This window comes from Cupressus sempervirens, chromosome 1 (assembly GCF_028749045.1).
Source record: "Cupressus sempervirens isolate cs-2001-9-10 chromosome 1, ASM2874904v1, whole genome shotgun sequence".
NCBI lineage: Eukaryota > Viridiplantae > Streptophyta > Pinopsida > Cupressales > Cupressaceae > Cupressus > Cupressus sempervirens.
Genome location: NC_143118.1, coordinates 315,873,258 through 315,897,522, shown reverse-complemented (window position 1 = coordinate 315,897,522; position 24,265 = coordinate 315,873,258). Strand labels below are relative to the sequence as shown.

At 34.8% G+C, this 24,265-nt stretch overlaps 1 protein-coding gene and 1 pseudogene across 1 annotated transcript; both read right to left on the bottom strand.

The window, feature by feature from the left end:
* Positions 1-244: 244 nt before the first annotated feature.
* LOC149577402 (uncharacterized) lies at positions 245-6,992 on the bottom strand (annotated as a pseudogene).
* A 9,473-nt stretch (positions 6,993-16,465) lies between these two features.
* Positions 16,466-18,608, bottom strand: LOC149577401 (uncharacterized). Its single transcript, XM_089823782.1, has 3 exons — positions 18,384-18,608; positions 17,865-18,298; positions 16,466-17,713 (listed from the first exon to the last, which is right to left on the bottom strand). The coding sequence occupies exons 1-3, from the start codon at positions 18,502-18,504 to the stop codon at positions 16,793-16,795; spliced, it is 1,476 nt and encodes a 491-aa protein (XP_089679908.1). The 5' UTR covers positions 18,505-18,608; the 3' UTR covers positions 16,466-16,792.
* Positions 18,609-24,265: the final 5,657 nt, after the last annotated feature.

Sequence of the window (24,265 nt, the reverse complement as noted above, 5' to 3'; positions counted from 1 at the left end):
GGTGCTAGATTTTTTCGTAAAATTTTTGTTGTTTTCGATCACAAAATATGCATCATGAAGATTGAGTATTGAAAATTTCAAAAAAATTCACTTTATTTTCAAATTTTTAAAATTTGGTCAACGCTACATTTATAAGGAGGATAGCCGAGTCGTACAACATGCACTGTCTACACGTAATCTACAATGGCTTGAAGTTGTGAATGATTAGATAACTTGTGTTAAGAAGTGGGGACGAGCGAGTCTTCTAGGATGCTATACCACTGAGCTTGACATTCCCAATGATTAACTCATGGGAAAATCTCTCAGGTAAACGATAAAGATCCAGAAGCCCACAATGTTCAGCCCAAGTCCATAAACCTTTAGCAATCTCATCCATAATACACGATTCACCACACAGGTGGTCGAATCTGGCCTGCTTCACTCCAATGTGCAGCCCTAGGGAAAAAGTTAAAAGACTACCACCAACAGCAAAAAAAATGAGATATCCTACGATCACCCAAGAGAATGTCTGAACCTTACGCGCTAGCATGGCGTAGACTGCAGCCATAAATCCACAAGACATGAAGCCAAGGCTGCAGCAAGTCACCATAGTGTTTATAGACATGAACAACGTCTTGTTGCCTATGCTAAAATCAAGGCTCATCTCCCACATGATGCAAACAAAGAGTGCTTTAAAGAAGGCTATGCAATTGAAAATAACAAAGAGCTTAAACGAAAAGGAGGACATAAGAACAGGGCTCCCTCAGAACTTCTCCATTTTATAGTCCGAATTGCAACCGCCCCGAACAGTGAATGCAACTGCACATGTCAGTGTAGCCAAAAGCACTGCCACAACTAGTTCTGCATTGCGCGTCTCTTCGTAGGCCTTTTTAATGAGAAACCTTGCTTTTGCGTTCTTACTGTAGCTCACCTTTGGCGTATAGTACATGAATGGCTTTGGCCTTCTATTATAGTTCGACAGCTCTCTTATAATCCTGAAAGATTCATCGTACTCAGTGAATTCTCTTGCAATTTCAAATGGTGCTTTATCCTCGCTGTTTCGGGTAAGCTTGTTCACCCCAGGAACTTTCAGCAACAAATTCACTATCTACACCGCAAAAGATGCAAAATGAAATCAAAGAGGGACAATTAGAGCCTTTCAAAATGAACAGATCAGTAAAACTCCAAAACATTATGAATAATAATGAGCATCAAACCCTAGAAGAATCTTTGCGTGGTCATATTTGTTCCTTGCTGCAATGTTCAAAGGGGCGTCCCCATGCCGAACAATTGGGTAGTCATGTTGCTGATCTCCTCCGTGAATTGGCAGATTAGCAGGAGGACTACCGGGTGGGTTTGTAGGATAATTTATTTGAGGGGGAGAAATGGTGGGAGGCTGGTAAGGCTGATTGATAAGATTTGACAAGTCCACTTTTTGCTTAATTAAATATCTAACATGCTTGAGCTGGTTAAGCTCCACAATGCTGTTAATTATTGTTAGTTGGACAGCTGTTATTTCTGACCCGGAAATAGCAGCACTATTTATGGGTAGCTTGGACAGCTGTTCGTCCTTATCTATGAATAGCGGTTGTATTTATGGGTGGTTTGGACAGCTGTTTGTCCACTTGCAAAAATTAGTAAATGGTTATTATTTACTAATTTTAGAGATTCCCTTTTGGACACCTTGCAACCAATTCTATTATTGGCTGTTGAGTTGTCTTAATCTCAGCCGTTGGTTTGTTTTAATTTCGGTCGTTGGTTTACCAACGAGAGTAGTATAAAAAGGGGTCTAGGGGGCATTTGGAGACAAAAGGCAGGAAGCTTCTGGAGAAGCAGTTTGCAGTGTTAGCAAACAGTCTTGCAGTGTTAGCAAGGGAGAAGCTTTCGTGAAGCAGTTTGCAGTGTTAGCAAACAGTCTTGCAGTGTTAGCAAGGGCACAAGGAAGAAGCTTTTGTGAAGCAGTTTGCAGTGTTAGCAAACACTCTTGCAGTGTTAGCAAGGGCACAATGAGAAGCTTTTGTGAAGCAGTTTGCAGTGTTAGCAAACAGTCTTGCAGTGTTAGCAAGGGCGCAGTGTTAGCGCAGGGATAGCAGTGAGAAATATCAGCGGGAGAAATTAGGAGGTTGTCGGAGTTCTGCCAGTGTGAGGCAAGGAATTTTGTATCTCTTGATTTGCTGAAGTTTAATATAATTTCTCATCTGTAGAACTGGTTTTCCCTTAGGGGTTTTTCTAGGGACAATTTGTCCGAAAATATTGTGTTGATTCTGTTGCGCATTTCTTTCCGTATTTTAAGTGAAGTTGCAGTTGTGTTATTTTTCGATATTAGCTGGAAATTTATTTTCAGCAGTTTAATAATCATTTGTGATAGGAGATTAATAATCAGTGACTACAATAGTTTGATTTTTCACATGGTATCAGAACATTGTTAAGGGTAGAAGAGTTTTGCCCTAGGAAAGAAATTTTGATCTCTTTAGATTTATTATTGCTTTAAACCCTTGAGATGGCTTCAGCTGGTTTGAGAGATCAGGATAGATTGGATGGTGTCTCAAATTTTGGTGTCTGGAAGGCCAAAATTTCTTTATTGTTGGAAGAGAATGGTATCAAGGATTATGCTACCAGTGGTGTACCTGTACCAATGGATGCAACACAGCTTGCAGCATATAGGAAGGACGATGCCAAAGCGAGGAGGATTATCCTTGATGGTGTCAAGGATCATATTGTTCCACATATCTCGGAGCTAGATATAGCAAAGAAGATGTGGGACGCCATTCTAAATTAAGACTGTTTGCAGTGTTAGCAAACAGTCTTGCAGTGTTAGCAAGGGCGCAGTGTTAGCGCAGGGATAGCAGTGAGAAATATCAGCGGGAGAAATTAGGAGGTTGTCGGAGTTCTGCCAGTGTGAGGCAAGGAATTTTGTATCTCTTGATTTGCTGAAGTTTAATATAATTTCTCATCTGTAGAACTGGTTTTCCCTTAGGGGTTTTTCCAGGGACAATTTGTCCGAAAATATTGTGTTGATTCTGTTGCGCATTTCTTTCTGTATTTTAAGTGAAGTTGCAGTTGTGTTATTTTTCGATATTAGCTGAAAATTTATTTTTAGCAGTTTAATAATCATTTGTGATAGGATATTAATAATCAGTGACTGCAATAGTTTGATTTTTCACATGGTATCAGAGCATTGTTAAGGGTAGAAGAGTTTTGCCCTAGGAAAGAAATTTTGATCTCTTTAGATTTATTATTGCTTTAAACCCTTGAGATGGCTTCAGCTGGTTTGAGAGATCAGGATAGATTGGATGGTGCCTCAAATTTTGGTGTCTGGAAGGCCAGAATTTCTTTATTGTTGGAAGAGAATGGTATCAAATATTATGCTACCAGTGGTGTACCTGTACCAACGGATGCAACACAGCTTGCAGCATATAGGAAGGACGATGCCAAAGCGAGGAGGATTATCCTTGATGGTGTCAAGGATCATATTGTTCCACATATCTCGGAGCTAGATACAGCAAAGAAGATGTGGGACACCATTCTAAATCTGTACCAGAATGCTACCACTAACAGGAAGTTGATTCTTAGAGAGAAGCTAAAGAATACCCGGATGAATCAGGGAGAAGATGTCACAAGTTACCTCACCAGGCTCAGACTTGTCAAGGATGAGTTAGCAGCTGTTGGAGATAGCCCTAGTGATGATGAGCTAGTGAGAATAGCCCTAAATGGGTTTACTAAACAATGGAGTGTCTTTGTTCAAGTTGTCAGTGGACGAGATACTTTACCGAGTTGGGATCGACTATGGACTGATTTCACTCAGGAGGAGTTTAGACTAAGTCTTATCAATGGGGCCAACAAGAGTCAGAAAAATGAGGTGGAACAAGAGAACGTTGCCCTAGCGGGTAAAGGGAAAGCAAAGAAGGGATCTAGCAAAGGATCAAATTCACAAAGTGAAAAGAAGAAGAAGGACCTTTCTAAGGTTAAGTGCTTTGGATGTCACGAGTTTGGCCACTATGTCAGTGATTGCCCAGAGAGGAAAAAGGGTAAGAAGCAGGTGGCAGCTTCAGCAAGTGCAGAAGAACTCTCCAGCAGAATGGAAGATGAGTTTGCACTCATAGCTTGTATGGTTAGCTCAACCTCACAGTGTGTTTGGTATATAGATAGTGGGGTGTCATTTCATATGACAGGAGTTAGAGAGTACTTCTCCAGTTACAAGGAGGAGGACACCAACATCCAGATTTCTATGGGAAACTTGTCCAAACTCAACCCTGTTGGGAAAGGGACTGTTCAGTTTCAGAGGGAGAATGGAAAGATAATTTCTCTTCATGATGTGTTATATGTGCCGGGCTTAGGTATGAATTTGATTTCTGTATCTGTTCTTCAGGATAGGGGGTATAATGTACTCTTTAGAGGGACACATGCGTTGATTAAGCACAAGGATTGGAAATCACCCATAACTATTGGAGTTAGGAGTGGTCGCCTTTATAGATTGCAGTTTGATACTCCTAAGGCACTTATGAGCAACAATAATCTTAGAGATCTTGGAGAGCTATGGCATAGGAGGTTGGGCCATATTCATCATGGAGCACTTAGATTGCTTCGTGAGACAGTGACAGGTGTTCCGGATGTGAGCACAGAGCATGACGATACATCTAAGGAGAAAGATGTAGATCCCACTTTATATAGACAGTTGATTGGTTCGCTTATGTATTTGGTCAACACTAGATCAGATATAGCATTTGCAGTAAACTCTCTTAGTCAGTTCATGGTTGAACCAAAGAGAATGCATTGGAGAGCGGCTAAGCATGTGCTACATTACTTGTGTGGTACAGTCGAGTATGCGATCAGATATGTTCAAGGTGAAGGTATCAGGTTGATAGGCTATACTGACGCAGATTGGGCAGGAAGTACAACAGACAAAAGGAGCACTTCAGGGTGTTGTTTCAGCTTGGGATCAGGAGTTGTATCTTGGTTCAGCAGGAAGCAGAAGTCTGTGGCTCTAAGTTCAGCAGAAGCAGAATACATAGCAGCTAGCATGGCGACATGTGAAGCTATATGGCTTCGGAAGTTGTTAGTAGCCTTGTTTGGTCAGAAGGTTGAGACTACTATGATACATTGTGACAATCAGAGTTGCATCAAGTTGTCTGAAAATCCAGTGTTTCATGATAGGTCTAAACATATAGATATCAGATATCACTTCATCAGAGATTGTGTACAAAGGGGAGTTGTTTGACTACAATACATACCTACAGATGAGCAGGTAGCAGACATTCTGACGAAGGCTTTGAGAAAGGCCAAATTTATCTTCTTCAGAGATAAGATGGGTGTCATGCAGAACAGCTTCCTCGCTAAGAGGGAGTGTTAATTATTGTTAGTTGGACAGCTGTTATTTCTGACCCGAAAATAGCAGCACTATTTATGGGTAGCTTGGATAGCTGTTCGTCCTTATCTATGAATAGCGGTTGTATTTATGGATGGTTTGGACAGTTGTTTGTCCACTTGCCAAAAATTAGTAAATGGTTATTATTTACTAATTTTAGAGATTCCCTTTTGGACACCTTGCAACCAATTCTATTATTGGCTGTTGAGTTGTCTTAATCTCAGCCGTTGGTTTGTTTTAATCTCGGTCGTTGGTTTACCAACGAGAGTAGTATAAAAAGGGGTCTAGGGGGCATTTGGAGACAAAAGGCAGGAAGCTTCTGGAGAAGCAGTTTGCAGTGTTAGCAAACAGTCTTGCAGTTTTAGCAAGGGAGAAGCTTTCGTGAAGCAGTTTGCAGTGTTAGCAAACAGTCTTGCAGTGTTAACAAGGGCACAAGGAAGAAGCTTTTGTGAAGCAGTTTGCAGTGTTAGCAAACAGTCTTGCAGTGTTAGCAAGGGCACAATGAGAAGCTTTTGTGAAGCAGTTTGCAGTGTTAGCAAACAGTCTTGCAGTGTTAGCAAGGGCGCAGTGTTAGCGCAGGGATAGCAGTGAGAAATATCAGTGGGAGAAATTAGGAGGTTGTCGGAGTTCTGCCAGTGTGAGGCAAGGAATTTTGTATCTCTTGATTTGCTGAAGTTTAATATAATTTCTCATCTGTAGAACTGGTTTTCCCTTAGGGGTTTTTTCAGGGACAATTTGTCCCGAAATATTGTGTTGATTCTGTTGCGCATTTCTTTCCGTATTTTAAGTGAAGTTGCAGTTGTGTTATTTTTCGATATTAGCTGAAAATTTATTTTCAGCAGTTTAATAATCATTTGTGATAGGAGATTAATAATCAGTGACTGCAATAGTTTGATTTTTCACAAATGCAGTGTAGGGCGTTTGATGTGCAAGTTATTAATATTTCCATGGCTTCTTCGAATCCCAAACTGACTGTCAATTTTAGTGGAGTTTCGCCTTCTCTATTTGCACAATCACACAAATTGGGGTGAAGGCGTACCAATTTTTTTTTTCTAACACAGAGGTATCCCTGCAGTCCAGCGCTGTGCTCAGAAGAGGCTAGATGAGGTGAGACTAATCCTCTGCGGGAGGACAACAGGCTTGTATGACTGTCCCACCTGTTAATCATAGAAAGAGGTTTGAACCCGAGACCATGGGATAACCCACAGCCTCAGACCTCCGCTCTCAACCAGACCGACAATTTTATCATATCTATGTGATCTTTCACCGGCTCCTCACGATCATTCCTTAGAGACAAATGCAAAGCCGTGTTACCTTGGTTGTCCGCCTTTTTCTATCAATTTGCTTAACTCTGTCGATGACTTTGCTGCTAACTCTTGTAAAATATCTGTTTTTAAATATGAATGGACTAGTTAAGCACAAAAATCGAGTAGAAAAGAGCTTTTTCTATTTATTAGAAAGAAGTAATGGGAACAGAACAACCTGGATTTCTTGCCAATGCTGCTGCGTGTTTACACATCTTGTTGTGTAGCGTCCTCTATTCATCTAAACTTGACAGATTGGTATCTCTCACTAGGCGTTTTGCAGTCGTTAAATCGCCATTTACACAAGCTCGAAAGAAAGCTGTTTGATTAGTTATGGTGGACATTCTCCAAGAGGACCTTCTGTCTTGGCTGTGTGTTGTTAATTCAACTTGGTTATATGTTGGCTCTGTGTTATTAATTCAACTTGGTTATATGTTTGCTTGTGTAAGTTAGACTTGACAGAACGTTACGTCATTCTATTCCTCTACAGTCACATCATTCCCGGCCATCACAAGCCTCGCTCATGTTTTAACGTATTCATGATACGGGATGAACCCATAGCATATATGGCTATACATGAATGTTGACATTTAAACATATATAGCTTAATTTTCTAACCATGCAGATCGTATCCCATGCACACCATCCCTACCACTTTAGAAAAGGAAATTTACAAAATTTTAAGCAATTCGGCCTTAGACGTATGTTTAATCCATATTATGAGCGTTGCTTCCAGGTTGTTGTTCTCTCTTTTAATTTTTTTTATCTCGATCTAATTGCTATTCATCCTATGTTCTAGCATAAGTGTGCAGAGTTGTTTGAATCATCTGGTGGATTAATGCTGGAGAACCCCACAAAAAAACTTTTTTAAAAGCATTGAAAAATGATAAATTGGTTTATCATTTTTTATTACGTATGTAGGGAGGGGGCCATGATCTCATATAAAGAGTTCTATTAGAGCATTACAGCACAACAAAGACCTTAGGTAGGGAGAGGACCATGATTTCGTACAAATAATCTCATTGCAGCATTTTAGCACAACAAAGATCATGAAGAAAAAAAAGGCTAGACCACTGTACGACCAACCAAGCTACTTCAAAATATCAAAAACAACAAAAAGGAGATTCTAGCTATACAAACCATAGCCAGAAGATCAATTTAAATTAACACTAAAATTACTATTCTTAACCATATAGGTCCAGTTCAAAATTTAAAAAAATATATCCTATTAATACCACACACGGTATAAATCCTTTGTTTCAAAAGAGTGGGAAAACCAAAATGAAATAATATTCATAATATCATGGGTATTTAAAGCATTATACTAGAAACAACCCAAAAAGAAGAGCAACAAATAGCTATTTAGTTGGTTTTGTTAATAGCCTCCAAATTCTCAGTGAGGTAGTGAAGTTCCTTCTTCTAGGTCTCTTGCTTTCTTGCTTTGTTGTTGAAGTCATCTAGAGTAGTCTTGCCCTTTTTTTTCATATGCTCCTTAATTTTGCTCTTGCTAGTAGTGATATCAATCAACAAATGTTGCATCAGGTGGTCAAACATCTTTCAACAAGAAGACACCACCATGTTCAAATGATCAAGAGAAACTATCAAAGGGAAAACCTCATCCAACATAGAAATCTTGTTTTGAAGGGCATCCAAATACCCTTTGATAGTGTCCATATTAATCTAATCCCCCTCCTTGCTTATTCGGTTGGTCATGTAATTTTTAGCTTCAAGGTTATTAGGAGAATCAACTTCAATTTATCCTAAGTTCTCCCCTATTTCAAAGGAGCTTTCCTCTCCAAAAATTGCTATGATTTCTTCCCTAGTGTTGTAATCCACATTTGCAGAGTTGTTATTTCCTTTACAATATTCCAATGTGTACTCTTGGTTCTCTACTAATAAGTTCAATACAAACAATTTTTTTAAGGTCAGTTTGGCAACCAAAATATGAGTGGAATAGGCATATGTAAATTATTAAAATCTCAAAATCATGGTTTGGGTGCACCAAATTGGAATTGTGAATAGGGATACATATTCCAATTTTGGCCCAAAAATGAGCATTTGCATTTCCACCTAAATAGGTGGATTGGAATATGTATTCCTATTCCAATTTTATTTATTTTAGAAAACATAAATTTTTGGGTCCCTGTATTCTCCATCAAATTTTGACTGAACCAAACAAAATAGGAATAAGTATTCTTTTTTCCTATTCTAGAATACATATTCCTATTCCCATATTCTTATTCCTATAGCCAAATGGACCATTAGGGTCATGGATAGAGTTGGGGTAGGTGAGGCTTCTACCAGTGGAAGGGAATAATTATAGACATGTTGGAAGAGCTTGTACATCAATTTTTAGTGCATTGGATGGCTATAAAATTTCACAATGGTGTTGTTGAGAGAGGAGAAAAGAAAAAAAGATAAATTAATTTTATCCCCATTGGAAATATTGTAAAGAATGGAAATTGGTAACCATAGAAATGTGAAAATTACTATTGCAGTCACAAATTATTAATCTCCTATCTTAAATGATTATTTGGCTACTGAAAATAAATTCATAGCCAATATAAAAAAATAACACAACTGCAAGTTCACCAATAAAAAATACAAAAATAAATTTTCCAAACAATGACACAATATTTTCTAAATAATCAACCCTCAAAACAACTTAATAACCACTAAATTGCAAGGTGTGCCTAAAGAGACCAAATATATAAAAAAATATTTGTTTTCACACTAACAAAATTTCCTAGGAAGAAATTTTTTTTTCTAATTATTGCAAATGGATGAACACCTTCCAAGCAACTCAACTAACACTCCCTCTTAGGGAGAAAGCTAGTATGCATGATAGTTAATTTATCTCTAGAGAAAATGAATTTTTTCTTCCCTAATTCCTTAGTCAAAATGTCTTCTACCTTCTCCTCTATAGGTGTGTAGTGTAGCTAAATGATCCCCTATTGTACGCAATCTTCGATGAAGTAATATCTAATGTCTATAGTTTTAGAGCTATCATGAAACATTGGATTCTTAGACAACTTGATATAATCTTGATTTTCATAGTATATCAGTGTAGTATCAAAACCGATCTTATTCTTGAGGTTCATAGAGGTGAAATGGAGATGAGTTGAAAGATCACCCCGATCATTAACGATACTTGGGCCTTAATTAATAGATTACAGAGTGTTACCTTTCAGCATATTTACCATGAAGAGAATTAGTTATGGATGCCCTTGTTGTGTATAGGAATGACATTTTGTGTTTGAGGCACTAGAAAAATATGTATATCCTTCTAGTTTCAATAAAAAATCTTCTAGTCAAATATCAAATTTAGCTCCATGGAGATGTTACACCTATTGCACACTTGATGACTTTTTATTGGTCTCATTAGGTATGCAACCTTTTGGGAAGGTGGAATAAACATTTTAAATTTGAATGTGTTTGTTAAAATTATGACTACTCTACTAAAAATTTACTACCACCTTTTTAATTTTGGAGAGTTGTGTAGTGTTTAAGGAAAGATACGAAGGGATTTTGTCAAAGATGATAGGATAGGCTTAATTAATAATGATGAGTGATGTAGGAGCATCCTGTGTGTAAGAGAAATCTTGCATCACCTAGAAATATTTTCTTTTTGGTCTTTTCTATTTTAATAAGGACTAGTAGACATGGTGGTTACTATTTATGGGAACTCGCTATTTTTAGTAAGTTTGTCATACGAGCTCAAAATGTTCTCATTTAAAGATAATAGATTTCCAAAATCCATGATAATTAGATTCCTGGTTCTAGGTAAGATTGTATGAGAATTTTTGCATCAACATTTCAGATTGTACTCAATGATCACATTCTTAGCACTCTCATCGTGATGATGGATCATTGAGTATGATCCAAAATGTTGATGCAAAAATTCTCACACAATCTTACCCAGAAGCAGGAATCTACTGTTCTCATTTTCTACATGAAGATTCATTTTAGAGTTATAAGCCTACCATAAAAATTTCATTGCTCCAACTTAAGTATCAAAGAAGTTATGATGGATTTTTGGTGAAAATATTTGTAGATAAATCTTCAGGCTCACTTTTGGAGGCCTTAGAGTGCTTGGAAGAGGTCTGAAAACTCAATGAAAGGGTGCTTGTAGTGTTTTGAGTTTGTAGATTAGGAGATGGCATTTTTAAAAAGTTGTTATAATAGCCAATCAGATCAATGGTTCATGAGTTATGGCCTTTCAAAGTTGGGCTACCCAAAATATCTAAAATAATTGTCAAAGATGTATTTGGCTGACTATAGGTATTGTTAGGGTCTATCAACCCTAGATATTAAGTTTCAATGTCTAGAACCTTCTCGAGCGACATTAAATTGCCTATTTAAGAAAGGCCCAAACATTGTATAGGATAGCTCTAGGTGTAGTTCGTAGCTTAGTCTTGTAGATTATTATAATGAAGGCATCCATGTGGGTTAGCATTTTATATTTGTGAATTTTGTAATTCTACATTTGCAGCACAAATAAGAAGTCCATATTTTGTTCTTGCATTTTTTGTTGTTTCTTTGTTTTTGTTATGAGTTTATGGTTTTAAGGGGAGCAACCTTCATCAACAAGTCAAACTTTTTTTATTCCAATTGGCATAATCCCTTTATAAGGTGGTGTACTAGGTAGAGTAATAATGCCTTGTTGATCATGATTTCTACTTGTGCAAAGATTACATTTGATTTAGGCATTATCCCCATAGAGCATTATGACATGGTGAATTATTTAGAAAAAAAATATTATATTGATAAGTACTTCACCATTTGGCTTTACTAGGTGTTTTTTCCTAAAGAAGGTGAGGTTATGTCAAAAAGTATGGAAGACCCATGTATGGATTTAGGGGGAGAACAAAGACGTGTTGCATTCTTGTTCATATTGAACAAAGTAAAATTGAATATTTCATTCAAGAAAATGAGGCTCCTTGGTTGTACCTAAGTGAGGGAGGCCTCATTCCTTTTATAAAATGTATTGAGGATTATGATGAGAATGTGCCTATGGAGTTCATTTATTCCTAGAATGAAAAATGTGTCATTGTGAATGGCATATCTTTTAAGGTCAATTAAGAAGTAATTGCAAGAGCAAGTAGGCTCTCCCTAGAAGGTAAAAAATGACATAAGAGAACTAGGGTTTATGATGAAGCCGATCTTATAAAGTTCTTCTATTTGATGAGGAGCTAGTGCATATGTATCATGTATTTGAAAGAGAAGTTCTCCCCAAACCCTGGGATGAGACATGTTATCCTATTGTGTGTTATCTCACTTTAGAGGTTCAATTTAAAATAATCATTTACTACCATTTTCCCATCTTAAATAGCTTTAGGATTCGTGATCTTATTTTGTTTCTTTACTTTATTGTGCATTCAATGAAAGATAATATATAGAATGTTAGGAAGGAAAGGGAAATGGATAAGTCCTTCACCATGTTTCATCAATCCTTCATGTTTTGTCTTTATAACTTCCACCAGGCTCTTTGTGTCCTCACAACATATCTATCCAAGTCTTCTCTCTCAGCCCTTCACTTTCCACTTCTACTCCCCAAATCTCTATGGAAGTTTTCCCTATTATTGATGCCAAATACCTTAATAACACTCTCTCTTGTAACCAACAACAAGTTAAGATGGAAAAGGACATAAATATTATTGATTGTGATGTTGAGGTTAATGTTGGTAGAAGGAAATCTCTCAAGTCTAGCCTGAAAATGAAATAGTGGAATCATAAAGTTATGCATTACTTCCCTATTAGCTCAAACTCCACTAGTAGTGGGATGAAAAATGGGGCCCCTAAAAGGTAGAATATGAAATCTAATAGAGAGATATGTTCATGAGGAGGGGGGGATACTACTAGTGATGATCCTTAAGAGGAAATTGAATGTAGTTGTAATCAAAGTCATCAGAGTCCTATGCCCTCCCAAGTTTTTGCCACTTTCAAAACTAAGACCCACATCCTGAAGGATACTAGTGTTGGTGGTGACACTAATGAACTTGATACTATCACCTCCCCTAATAGATATCATGATAGGGACAAATAAGATGACATGAATAATCCCCATGCAACTTTTGGAAACGATGGAAAGGGAAATGTTGAGGGAACTGTCAAACTTGAGGAGGATATTAAAAGACTTATGTGGAGGCAGAATAATCTTGATCAAAGATTCAACAATGTGGCCAACTTTATTTATAAGGTTATGCACTCAACAATGACCACCACTATACATCTTATTCATGTCAAGGAAGGTGAGTTTGTCTCCTTTATAGGTGTTGACATGACAAGATCCTTGTACCAATTCCTAGGAGAAGATTTGTTATGTGTGTTGCTAGAAAGGCCTAAGAAAGAGAAGAAAGAGAGCTACCTCAGTATGTTACCTTTTATTTTTTGATGATTTGCACTACTTAAACTTTGTCTAGGTCGGCTTCATCTATAGGCTTTAGATGGAATCGATTTAGTTTAAGTAGTTTTATTTGAACTTAGTGTATGCAAAATTTTTAGCATGTTACTCCCCATGATGACTATAATAAATATAGATACTAGGATACTTTGATATGAGATTTCTCGATTTTAAGAAAGCGGGTAGGCTAATAACGTGTTGCATGTGATTTACTGCGAAGATAAAAAACATAAATAAATATTTTATTTATTAAAGAGGCTACAAGATCTAAATTATGGTATAATGAATGAACTATAATTTCATCTTGATATAAAGATATTAGATACATTCAAAAAACATCTAGAATCTTATCTCAAAGATTTGTATTTTTAGAAACAAAGAAAAAAAAAGTTAAATCTTAAAAATATAAAGTTAAAAATAATGTGGAAGTTAGAAAAATTATAAAACATTCAAACAATCTCCTCTTAATTCTAACACTATCATTAGTACTATAGATATAATATATTTTAAGAATCAAATTGTTGCATAGATTCAAGAGATTACAACATTTTTAAAATATAATAGTTAAGAATCAAATTGACTTATAATGAATGAATATATCTTGAAACATTCAAAAAATTTACAAACTCTTCATATAGAGCATACATTATATATGACTACTAAGTATTCTAATGCAAGTACTATATTTACATGATAGTGCCAATTACTGTGTGGTAAGAACGATTATAGTGGAAAGTCATAGGAATGAGGAAAAGAAGTATTGAATTGTGGAAGTTATAGAGGGGCTTAAACATCACATTCTAAGCTTCATCCAACACTAAAAGTATTAAATAGTAAAAGTTGACTTATTTTTTCCAAGCTTGAATTTCTTGTTAGTATGTGATGTTTAAGGAGGACTATTACATCACACACTAAGCTTCATTCCAACACTACCTTGTAGAAAAATAGCTAAACATAGTTAAAGCAACACGAACATGATGAGCCAGATTTGTTAGAGCTAAGTTCTTCATCAACTTGTCCTTCTCTTGTCACGTTGAAATCATAACATAAAAAGTGGATTACTATTGGTGATTGTATTCTAGTCAGAGTATTCTACATATCTAGACTTACCTCATTCTCCTCCTACAAATGATATCACTGCAATCATATCATTATAGTTGATCCTACCTTAGTCAAGGGAATGTAAGAATTATGGCAGAAATGAAAATACTACTATTGTCTTGTTTAAAAAGCAATTATAGTGATGAATTTATCAAAAATTTACTAGATGTGAATAACAATTATATATATATATATATATATATATATATATATATATATATATATATATATATATATATATATATATATATATATATATATATATATATATATATATATATATATATATATATATATATATATATATATATATATATATATATATATATATATATATATATATATATCTTATAAAGGGAAAATGCAAATTCTCATCAAACATATCCATACATTCCAATGGCAATGCCTTACAGATGAGTCATATATCCCGATAAACGTCCCTGAAGTATATAGGGAATGCATACGGATGTCTTTACATTCAGCCACATTGTGAAGTTATTGAGGAGCAAAAATATAGGAGGAAGAGAACAAGAGTAAATTAATTTTTGGCAATGTAAAATGTAATCATTGTACTTTAATAATATTTATTTATTCTTAATCAATATAGAATTTAATCTGTGCTCAAACACAAAGAATAAATAATAATTTCAAGGAAAACAAATAATCCAACTTCAAGACAAATGGAGGAGTAGCCTAAGAATATGCAGTCAAATCAAAATAAATGAAAGGATAAAGAAATTATGATCACTAAGTGCACTTATTCGTTGTAACATTTTCTTTAGTCTTTTATTATGCTATAGGCATTCCCTATTTGAAAGTTGCCAAGCTAATTTTCCAATCTAATGGTTGAACTGCTGGAACTTTTTAATTTACACTCATCTTAATGTGGTAGCAATCTCTATTTATACACAAAAACTTTGCAAACCTTTAGTAAAACCAAATTGATGTAAATGACCAACCCTAACCAACAAGGATGACAAAAAAAGGGGTATGGCTATTATATATATTAAAGTCTATTTTATAAATAAAATATTAACAATACATTATATTTATTTTTAAATAATAGTATTATAATTAATAAAAACACATTTAGATGAATTAAATTTATATTTATCAAAAACTAATATATGATATAGGATTGTTCTCATTATCGTTCATCTTCTTAAACTATTATCATGAACATGAGCTTTGCAAACTCTTTGTTAACAAAAAAAAATTATTTATTTTGATGATTCTGTTAAAATTATAGCATTAAATATTAAATTATTTTTTTTGATTTTTTTTAAAAATTGATACTTCTAGATTAATTAATTCTTAAAACATAATGTCTTTTCTATTATAATAAACATGTTTTATAATTTATTATTTCAAATTCAAAATAAATATTTTTAAATTATATATATATATATATATATATATAATTTAAAATAAAATAATTTTAACAAAATCAAATTGCTGGTAACTATAATAACAAGAAATGTTTATTTTAATTCTTATTATTTTCATTAATTTATTTTATTTACTCTTTTAGTACATGAAAACATTATCTTTTATGTTATTTTTTTCCATCTATTATTCATATTCATTTTTTAATAAAATAATTTACAATGAAACTAAAATAATTTTTTTTTTTTGATGAACAAAATAACTTTAAAATATGCTCATAAGAATAAATTTAAAATAATTATTCTACTAGTCGTTTTTAATGTCTTTGAACTTTAAAAGTTGTAAAGATGGATATAGTAAACGTAACAAATATTATCCATTTTGTGCTTTGAGCGTGTCAGTCGAATAACTAAAGATCACTTTTGCTTTGTTCATTTTATTATTATTTATTTGGAATCGCTTAGAGGTTTGGTAATGTATCATTCTGTCGACAAGGACGATATTGCGCTTCCTTCTGTCGAGAACATTTGCTTTCTCCTCTTTCATTATTATTATAGTCAAGTTTTATATTCTTAATTGACCACAGACATGTATACTACTTAAATTTATAGACTATAATTTATGTCGAGAATGCTTTTTAATTTCTCAGTCTTCCAATATGCTAATCTTCAACGCTTATGTTTACTCTAGCATGTTGCCCAGCTGTAACCGTCTTTTGAATATATGCCTTATACTCCAGTCAACGTCTATCAAGTACATGCAAGGCACTGTAATGTATGAATAAATTTGATGGTAGTTAACCAACTTAAGGCCCTATAATGTAATGCATAGAGATTGCTTCTTTGTTAACCAACTATGCAGGGAAATAAGATTCAAATGGAAATAATGAATCATGAGGAGGAGATGTGCAAATATATTACTTGCATATTTTCAAAAACTAAAAATCAAAATTTATACCTTCAATCTGAACAATACAAAAAACTTAAACTATAGCTCTTAATGGCTACACACAAAAACTTTCACCTTAAGCTTTGTGAGCTCTTACAATAATCTGGAGCGATTACTATTATACAAACCAAAAAACTATATCCTATAGCCGCTACTATGATTTTAATATAAAAATAGAGGAAGGATGTTTTATTTTCATCTTACTCTTCTCTCTCTATTGTTACCCAAAACAGAAACCTTCTCCTTTATATATATATAAATATGGAAACTTCTCTGCTAAGTCAAAGAGAGGTTGTAGAGCGACAGCTAAACATGGTTGCAGCAGCAGGAGGGCGAAGAGTGGGACTTGTCAGTCCTACCATCATCAGATTTGAACATGCAAAACCCAGAGATCAAATCACGGGAGACATCATCACCTGAACGCACGAGGTTCAGAAGCCCACAACGCTCTGCTCCACACCACACCTTCTCAACAATGTCATCGAAGACACAAGACACACCGCACAGGCGGTGGAATCTCGCCCTCGTAACAACAAAATGTAAGGACTGACGTATAAATGCGAGGATGCCACACGAACTAATTGCAATGAGACTTCCAAGAACAACCCAAGAGAAGGTCTTAGCCTTACGTGCCAGCATGGCGTAGACTGCGGCCATGAACCCATAAGAGGTGAAGCCAAAGCTACAACAAACGACCAAACTGTTGACAGTCATGAACAACATCTTGTCCTCTGTGGTGAGCTCTGAGCTCATCTCCCACATGATACAAACAAAGAGGGAGAGAAAAAAGGCTACGCAGTCGAAAATGATGAAGAGCTTAAAAGAAACGAGGGGTATAAGAAGAGGGGTGCCTTGATCATCGTGCAGACGAGTAGGGCTGCCTTCATTCTCTTTTACTCGACTCTCCGAATTGAAACCGCCAGGGACAGTGAAGGCAGCGGCACAAGTCATGGCAGCCAATAGCGCCGCCACAACTAGTTCCGCATTGCGTCTGTCTTCGTAGGCTTTGTTTACCATTAACCTCGCTTTCATGTACTTTGTATGGGTTGCCTGTGGTGCACAGTACATGAATCGCTTGGTCTTCCCTCTAAAATCTCCAAGCCTTCTTATTGTCCTGAAAGATTCATGGTACTCCGTGACCTCTTTTGCTATTTCAAACGGTGTCTTGCCCTCGCTATTGCGAGCAAGCTTGTTCACCCCACGAACCTTCAGCAGCAAATTCACCATCTATACAGCAAAATAAGGATTGAAAAAAGAGAAAGAGGGACAATTAGTTGTCTCATTATTTCTTGTTATAAGTGTAGGGTTATTTGTGAATGCTCCGGTTATACTTGTATATCAAAAGACGCTAAGAAATCATTAATCAAAAACATCTTACGTGCTCGAATTTGTTCCTTGCTGCGATGTGCAAAGGCGTGTCCCCTTCTCGTACAATTGGCTGGTCATGCTGGGGATCAACTGCATGATTACCTACATCATCAGGATCATTTGTTGGCAGCTGGTACGGCTTATTGATAAGCTCTAACAAGTCTATCTTTCTCCTAAGCAGATATTCAACAAGTTCGACTTGGTTAAGCTCCACAATGCAGTGCATGGCGTTTGATGTGCGAGTTACCAAAAGCTCTACGGCTTCTCTAATACTCAAACTCACTGCCAATTTTAGTGGACTTTCTCCCTCGTTATTGGCAATATCACACAAACTGGGATCCAATTTAACCAAAATTTCCACCAGCTTTTGGCAATCTTCCCTTACAGCTAGATGTAAAGCCGTCTCTCCTTTTTCATCAGTGTTTATTATTTTGTTGATGAAACCTGCAGGAACCACCTCATTAAGCAAGACAAACAAAGTAAACAGAGCTTTTAATTTAAATGATAAAAAGTGCAACAAGAGATTGACCTGATTGTCGCAGCTTTGGCAGTATCTCTTCAGATGAAAGATTAGTCCGTCTGAGCTGGTTTATGGCAGCGACTAAATCACCCCTTTCACAAGCTTCAAAGAAGGCCGATTTGTTCTCCATTTAAAACAGATGAGTTTCGTCAAGTTGCAGCTCTGGAACGCCTTAAGATCCTTATTGGCTATAATTTATTTACCAGCGTCCTTGGCTGTTGCCTGAAAGTGCGAATCACCTTGGCTATTTATCAGGATTCTTGTTTCATCACTCTCTACGTCTGTAGCGTGACATCACCTTAGATTCTTGTTTCATCACTCTCTATTTGGCAGGCTTGACTATAGATATCATAACATACAATATAGTACTCTATAGCTCAAAATTAGACAAGTTTCAAAATCTAATGGATGTATTATATGTGTGTACACTCTACAAATAAGTTTCAATAAATTTGACATATGAGTGCCACTGTACACAACCATGATAAATTTACATTGATGTGTTTCCATGAAGAATTGATGACATTATTTTATTGGACATTGTTGGCTGCATCTTATTTACATTAACTTTGCTGATGTAAGAATTGAGCGTAATTAATGTGTGTTTATCTTTTCACTTTTTTTATTTTCTTTTTTAGTAGTGAAAAATAAAATTAAACCTCAAGAAAATAGTCCTTTCAACAAGAAAAATTTGAAGTTACGGGATTTCTTTGTAATAATAGACATATTTTCTATATCTATATAAATACTTCCTACCATTAATGAAATTTTTAAGGAAGTGAGATAATGGTAGACAAATCTTTTGTTCAACAAAATAAATGAATGCATGTATTTGTAGGCATATTTCAGTGGAAAGGCAGAAAAATTATAGTTAATTGCATGAATACTTTAGCATCTTCGATTGTTTATTGGTAGAAGTAGCCGTATAACATAGATATTGGCATATATTCCTTTCTTAAGTAGATTGCAACATGGTAAAGCAAAAATCTAAACTAGCAACATGATAATTAGAATTTTTTTAAAAAAAAACAAGAAGGAATTTTTAATAGAAAGCATGGAGAAAAATGAAACAAATTTTCAATATAATACACAATGTATTCATTTTACAGGGAAATCTAGTTTAAACCTATTACAAACTCCTTTAGTGGGATACTACATAGAAGTCATGAGAGATTCATCTGACAAAGAAAATAGTTTTTATGTAAATTTGCTAAGCAAAATTTGTGAAAAGATGGCCTTCAAAACAAATACTCTACTCTTGACAAATTCTCGTATTTTCTCACCGTATCAAGACATATTTTTCTCTCTTAATTCACTAGAAGGAAATCAATCTCAAACTGAACACCCAGGACAAACACATAACAAGAATTAAAGCCATCAAAATTACCATGAAAATCCCTAAAATATTAGACAATTGATTGATTGGCCTTCAAATAGAAACTACATGCAACTGCTCAAATTCAACAAACACTGTGCTTCAAGCTTCTAGGATGAATTAACTAAATGAAAAGTGTCACAACATCCAAGCACGTCAGGCTATGGATGTGTGAAACCTTCCCTTCATGTGCCTACATTGTTAACACATTATTACAATTTGTAATGTGTCAAATAAATTCTGACATGGGCATTAATTACATTATTACACTTTCTATTTTTTCTAGATTTTTTCAATTCAAAAAAAAAGATTTATAGCCATGAAAATTATTTTTATAGCCAACAAAATAGTCTTGGACCAACTAGAAAAAAAGATTTTGGTCCTCATAAATTAATTAAAAAATATACAGCTCAAAAACTTAAAAAAATATATTTTCTTACTGAAATAATAAATAAAAGGGGGGTCAAAGAAAAACATTAGTTTCATGCCTTATATAAGGCAGGGACTAATAATGATTATTTTAAATATTATCTATTTGAGAAAAAATCTATTTGTTCCCATCAAATGCTATTGGGTAATTTTTTTAAAGTCTATTTTCTAAACCCTCAAGGAGGTTTATAAATTGCTTTACATTAAGTAACTAGTCTTAAATCATCTATCTGCTCATAATTTTTTTTGTCAAAGTCAGTGTCAAGAGAGGGTTGGTAATCTTAGAAATTATATTAGAGCCTATTGTTGTTTGGTAGCTTCAATCATTTAAACCTATGAGACTATATGGATATACATGTCTCTCCATGTGTCATTTGCAACACACACACACACACACACACACACACACACACACACACACACACACACACACACACACAAGAGGAGATTGATGAATTTGAAAAGCATATACCAAAATAGTAATAAAATTACATCTACAAGCAATCCTAACAGATAAACATGGTATCAGAGCTTAGTTCCAAATATAAGTTAAAATTGCCTAAATTGTTTTCTCTTTCTACTAAACCTAAAATAATTATCTAGGGAATTGGAACCTGTGAGAAAGATAAGAAAATAACAACTAGAAAAATATGGTAGAGAGCAGCCATGACTACATATGTAGCCACTATGATTTCCCACTAGCCTCCAAGGCTTGTGTTACACTTGCGCCTTAACCCCAGTTTCAAATCTCTTCCTTCCAAATTTAAGTTATGCAAACTCGCAATTAAAGTATCAACATCACTTGCCCAAGATGACTTAACAACATCATCAAATGAGAAGAACCTTGTGGTCCTTGGGGTCAATAGTTTAAGTGGAAGTAATGGAAATAGAGCACCTAGAGTTTGTGTGTAAGAGTAGTGAGAAAAGGTTAGAGTTAGTCAAGGAAAGAAATAACATCATATGTAATCACCTAGGCTAAGTGCGTTGGGATATTAACTATTAAATTATTGTTGAAAATATTGTCTTTGCCAAAGACTATGGATGGAGGTGAAAACAATTTCCTTTAGTGGTGACATATACATGTGATTGAGTTTCAAGTGTCACCCTTATTTTATCTCTAAAGGAATGGACTTGAATTTCACCATAAGGATTTGATTGAGAAATATCGATGAATTATCTAAATCTAATAGTCTTCCTACTATAGCTCCATGTTGGTAGTCATGGAGGGTGATAGTGCCAACATTGGAGGTCTTAAAAATCATGAGGGTAGGAATGGACAAAGACATCAATGAGTGGAGGAACCTTCCTGCATGAACCCATTCTAGTCCTACACAACATCTCCACTCACCACCAACAATTCATAGGGACATAAAAATAGGTACAATTAGAGGAATTTTACAAACTGAGCAAATAACAAAAGCTAGATTATAGTATGATCTCCCATGTAATACAAGATATACATTGTGAATAACTACTTGGTTGTTGATGTAGTCTTAGTATAGTAATACATGGAAGGAAAGATAAGACAAGAAGAACTACGTGCAAATAAAGGTAATTATTATTAGTGCTACGTTAGATGTATAACAGTCCAAAATCCTTACAAATCATGCTATGCATTTCAAAACAATGGTACAGTCCCTAATGTTAGTGGGCAGGTAAGTAATATTGTACATGAGGTACATACATTTCCAAATTCAATTAAACTTGGATTAGTAACATCATATTTATTTTCAAATCATTAGTATTATTAATAAGGAAACTTATAATATTATATGAAATGGAAAGATAAAAGAATACCAAAAAAAGGAAAATATGATTTTTTAATTTAAAAAAGTTGAAAAGTCTTAATGAAAAGCTAAAACATGAGTAATCCAAGTGTTTCACGGAGAGTCATTTTTATAGATACTACCTCTAAAGGACATTAAAAGAGATAAGTTTTGTTAATCTTGACAACTATTTTTATTTTTTGTAGTTGATCTCTTATGCATTTTATAAAAGCTATTTGCTTTGATCTTTTTCTTTGAGTATGTTATTATAGGAAAAGTTAGATTGATATCAGATTCAGAGGGAGTCTAACACTTCTTTAAAGAAAAGCTTGAAATAGGAGCTTAGAAGAATGATATTTAAAGGAAGGGTCAATGAAAGAAGTTGGGTCTCACTTTTGGCCAAAAAGTGAAAGTGATTTTCCTATTTTTGAAATATACTGTGAATTAATGCCAGAATGTGAGGCATTTAGATATTAAATATATAAAAGCTTCAGAAATAAAAATTGTAGTTCTTAGAATTTCCTTTTTGAATATGTAATTTATTTGTATACCCATATGATAGATTATTCTTTTGGTATGGATCTTTAAAAACCATTTTTTCAAAATGCTTGTTTGAGGACCATACCACACTCATGTACAAATACCACAATTTGACACAACTAAATAAATTTTTGTGAATCCTTTTAAACAAAGTTACTTGACACACCAAAGATTGACAAGAATAACTTCTTGTAATTATTTCATGAATATTTATTTATTTATTAATTTTTAATTGATGGTTAAGCTAATTTCTAAAACCTCTCGCGTATAGACACCATTTTTTAATCAAAATTTAACTTTTTTGGTTTTTTTTTAACTTCAAAAGAATTGTGTATAGATTGATGACATGTAAATTATTTTAAGAAATATGAAAAATTAAAAAAAGTTATTAAAGTTTTAGTGAATCTCACTATTTTATGTTTAAGAGACACTTTTGATTAATAAATAATGCAAAAATAGAAAATGAACTCATAACATTATAAAATTTACATTTTTGAAATCAGAATAGTAAGACCTATAATGGGTTTTTGTTTTGTCAAAAAATTCAATGGGAAAGACTATAAAAATTATGACAATCCCTGGAATTGTCGATTAATTGCCTTAGTCAAAATTTGATACATAAAGGCACAGGCTTGGTCCCAACAAGCCTATTCCATGCCTTTCCCCAAGGTAAACACATGATGCCAAAGGGAAATTCCCACCCATGGCATTAGAATCGGGCACCCAATTCTGATATAGCCATTTTACGAATCAAGCACCCGATTTAGAATTGGGTACCTAATTGTTTAAAAATCAAGTACCCAATTCTTAGGTACCTGTTGGGACACAAAAGATGCCCCTAAAAACTCTTATTCTGTTACTTGTCACAATTATTCTATTTTCTTGTCATTTTCTATAATTTGTAAGCTACTAATTCAAATTCAAAACTGGTGCAAACATGGGATCAAAACAACAAAGAAAGAAGAAAATAAAAGTTCTAACAAATGACGAGATTGCAATAAACAAAGAGAATGAATCACAACATCAACGAGAGAGAAGAAAAATAATTAGAGAGTTGAGCAATGTTTCAGAAGAGAAAGATATTGAGGATACCATGATCGATGAAGATGCTGAAGAAGAGAACCCAATACAAGGAGATTCAGGTGCACATTCTAATCAAACATTCAATACAAGTGTGTCTCCAAACCCTCAAGTTTTTTCTCATGATGAAAATTGGTAATTTGGTAGAAGTAGGTTACTATTTAAATGATTTAGGTTTTCTTCATGAGAATAGATTGCCAAATGATCGTGCCATGCTTTCTTCATGGCTATGCTTTCCTCCCCCCCAGCCCCCCCTTAGGGATTTCCTTCTAGGGGGAAGTAATGTCCTCACCACCTCTTCTAGCCTGGGAAGGGTTAGCCTCCAACGTATCAAAAATATAAGAGGGGTCGAGAGGCTTGGAGCTAGACTTCTTGCCAATTTCCTAGTGGGGTATTTTCCTCTTAGGGGGTTTTATGTCACTTTCAGTAGACTCTGAGCTAAGGACCTATTTGGGAGGGGACTTAAACTTCTCCATTTGGAGGTGTTTGTTGGATCTATGAACACTCTATTTTTCTCTTCCTAGTATCCATGTTGGAGTCTATGAGACTAATTGTGACCTCAAGATTGGGGGTTTTCTTGAATTTTTTATGGCTAGGCCTAGGGCTAGGTTCAATAGAGGATTGGGGGGTAGCAGTAGCTAGAGGGTTAACTAGGAGTGACAGATTTTGGGCAAGGTGATGGGTATACATCTTATGCATTA

Bases quoted from the DNA above. Each gene is read 5' to 3' on its own strand.
- LOC149577401 (XM_089823782.1), bottom strand. From the start codon at position 18,504: ATGGAGAACAAATCGGCCTTCTTTGAAGCTTGTGAAAGGGGTGATTTA. The intron at 18,299-18,383 runs GTCAATCTCTTG...TGGTTCCTGCAG, and splicing joins GCCAAAGCTGCGACAATCAG to GTTTCATCAACAAAATAATA. The intron at 17,714-17,864 runs GTAAGATGTTTT...TTTGCTGTATAG, and splicing joins CAAGGAACAAATTCGAGCAC to ATGGTGAATTTGCTGCTGAA.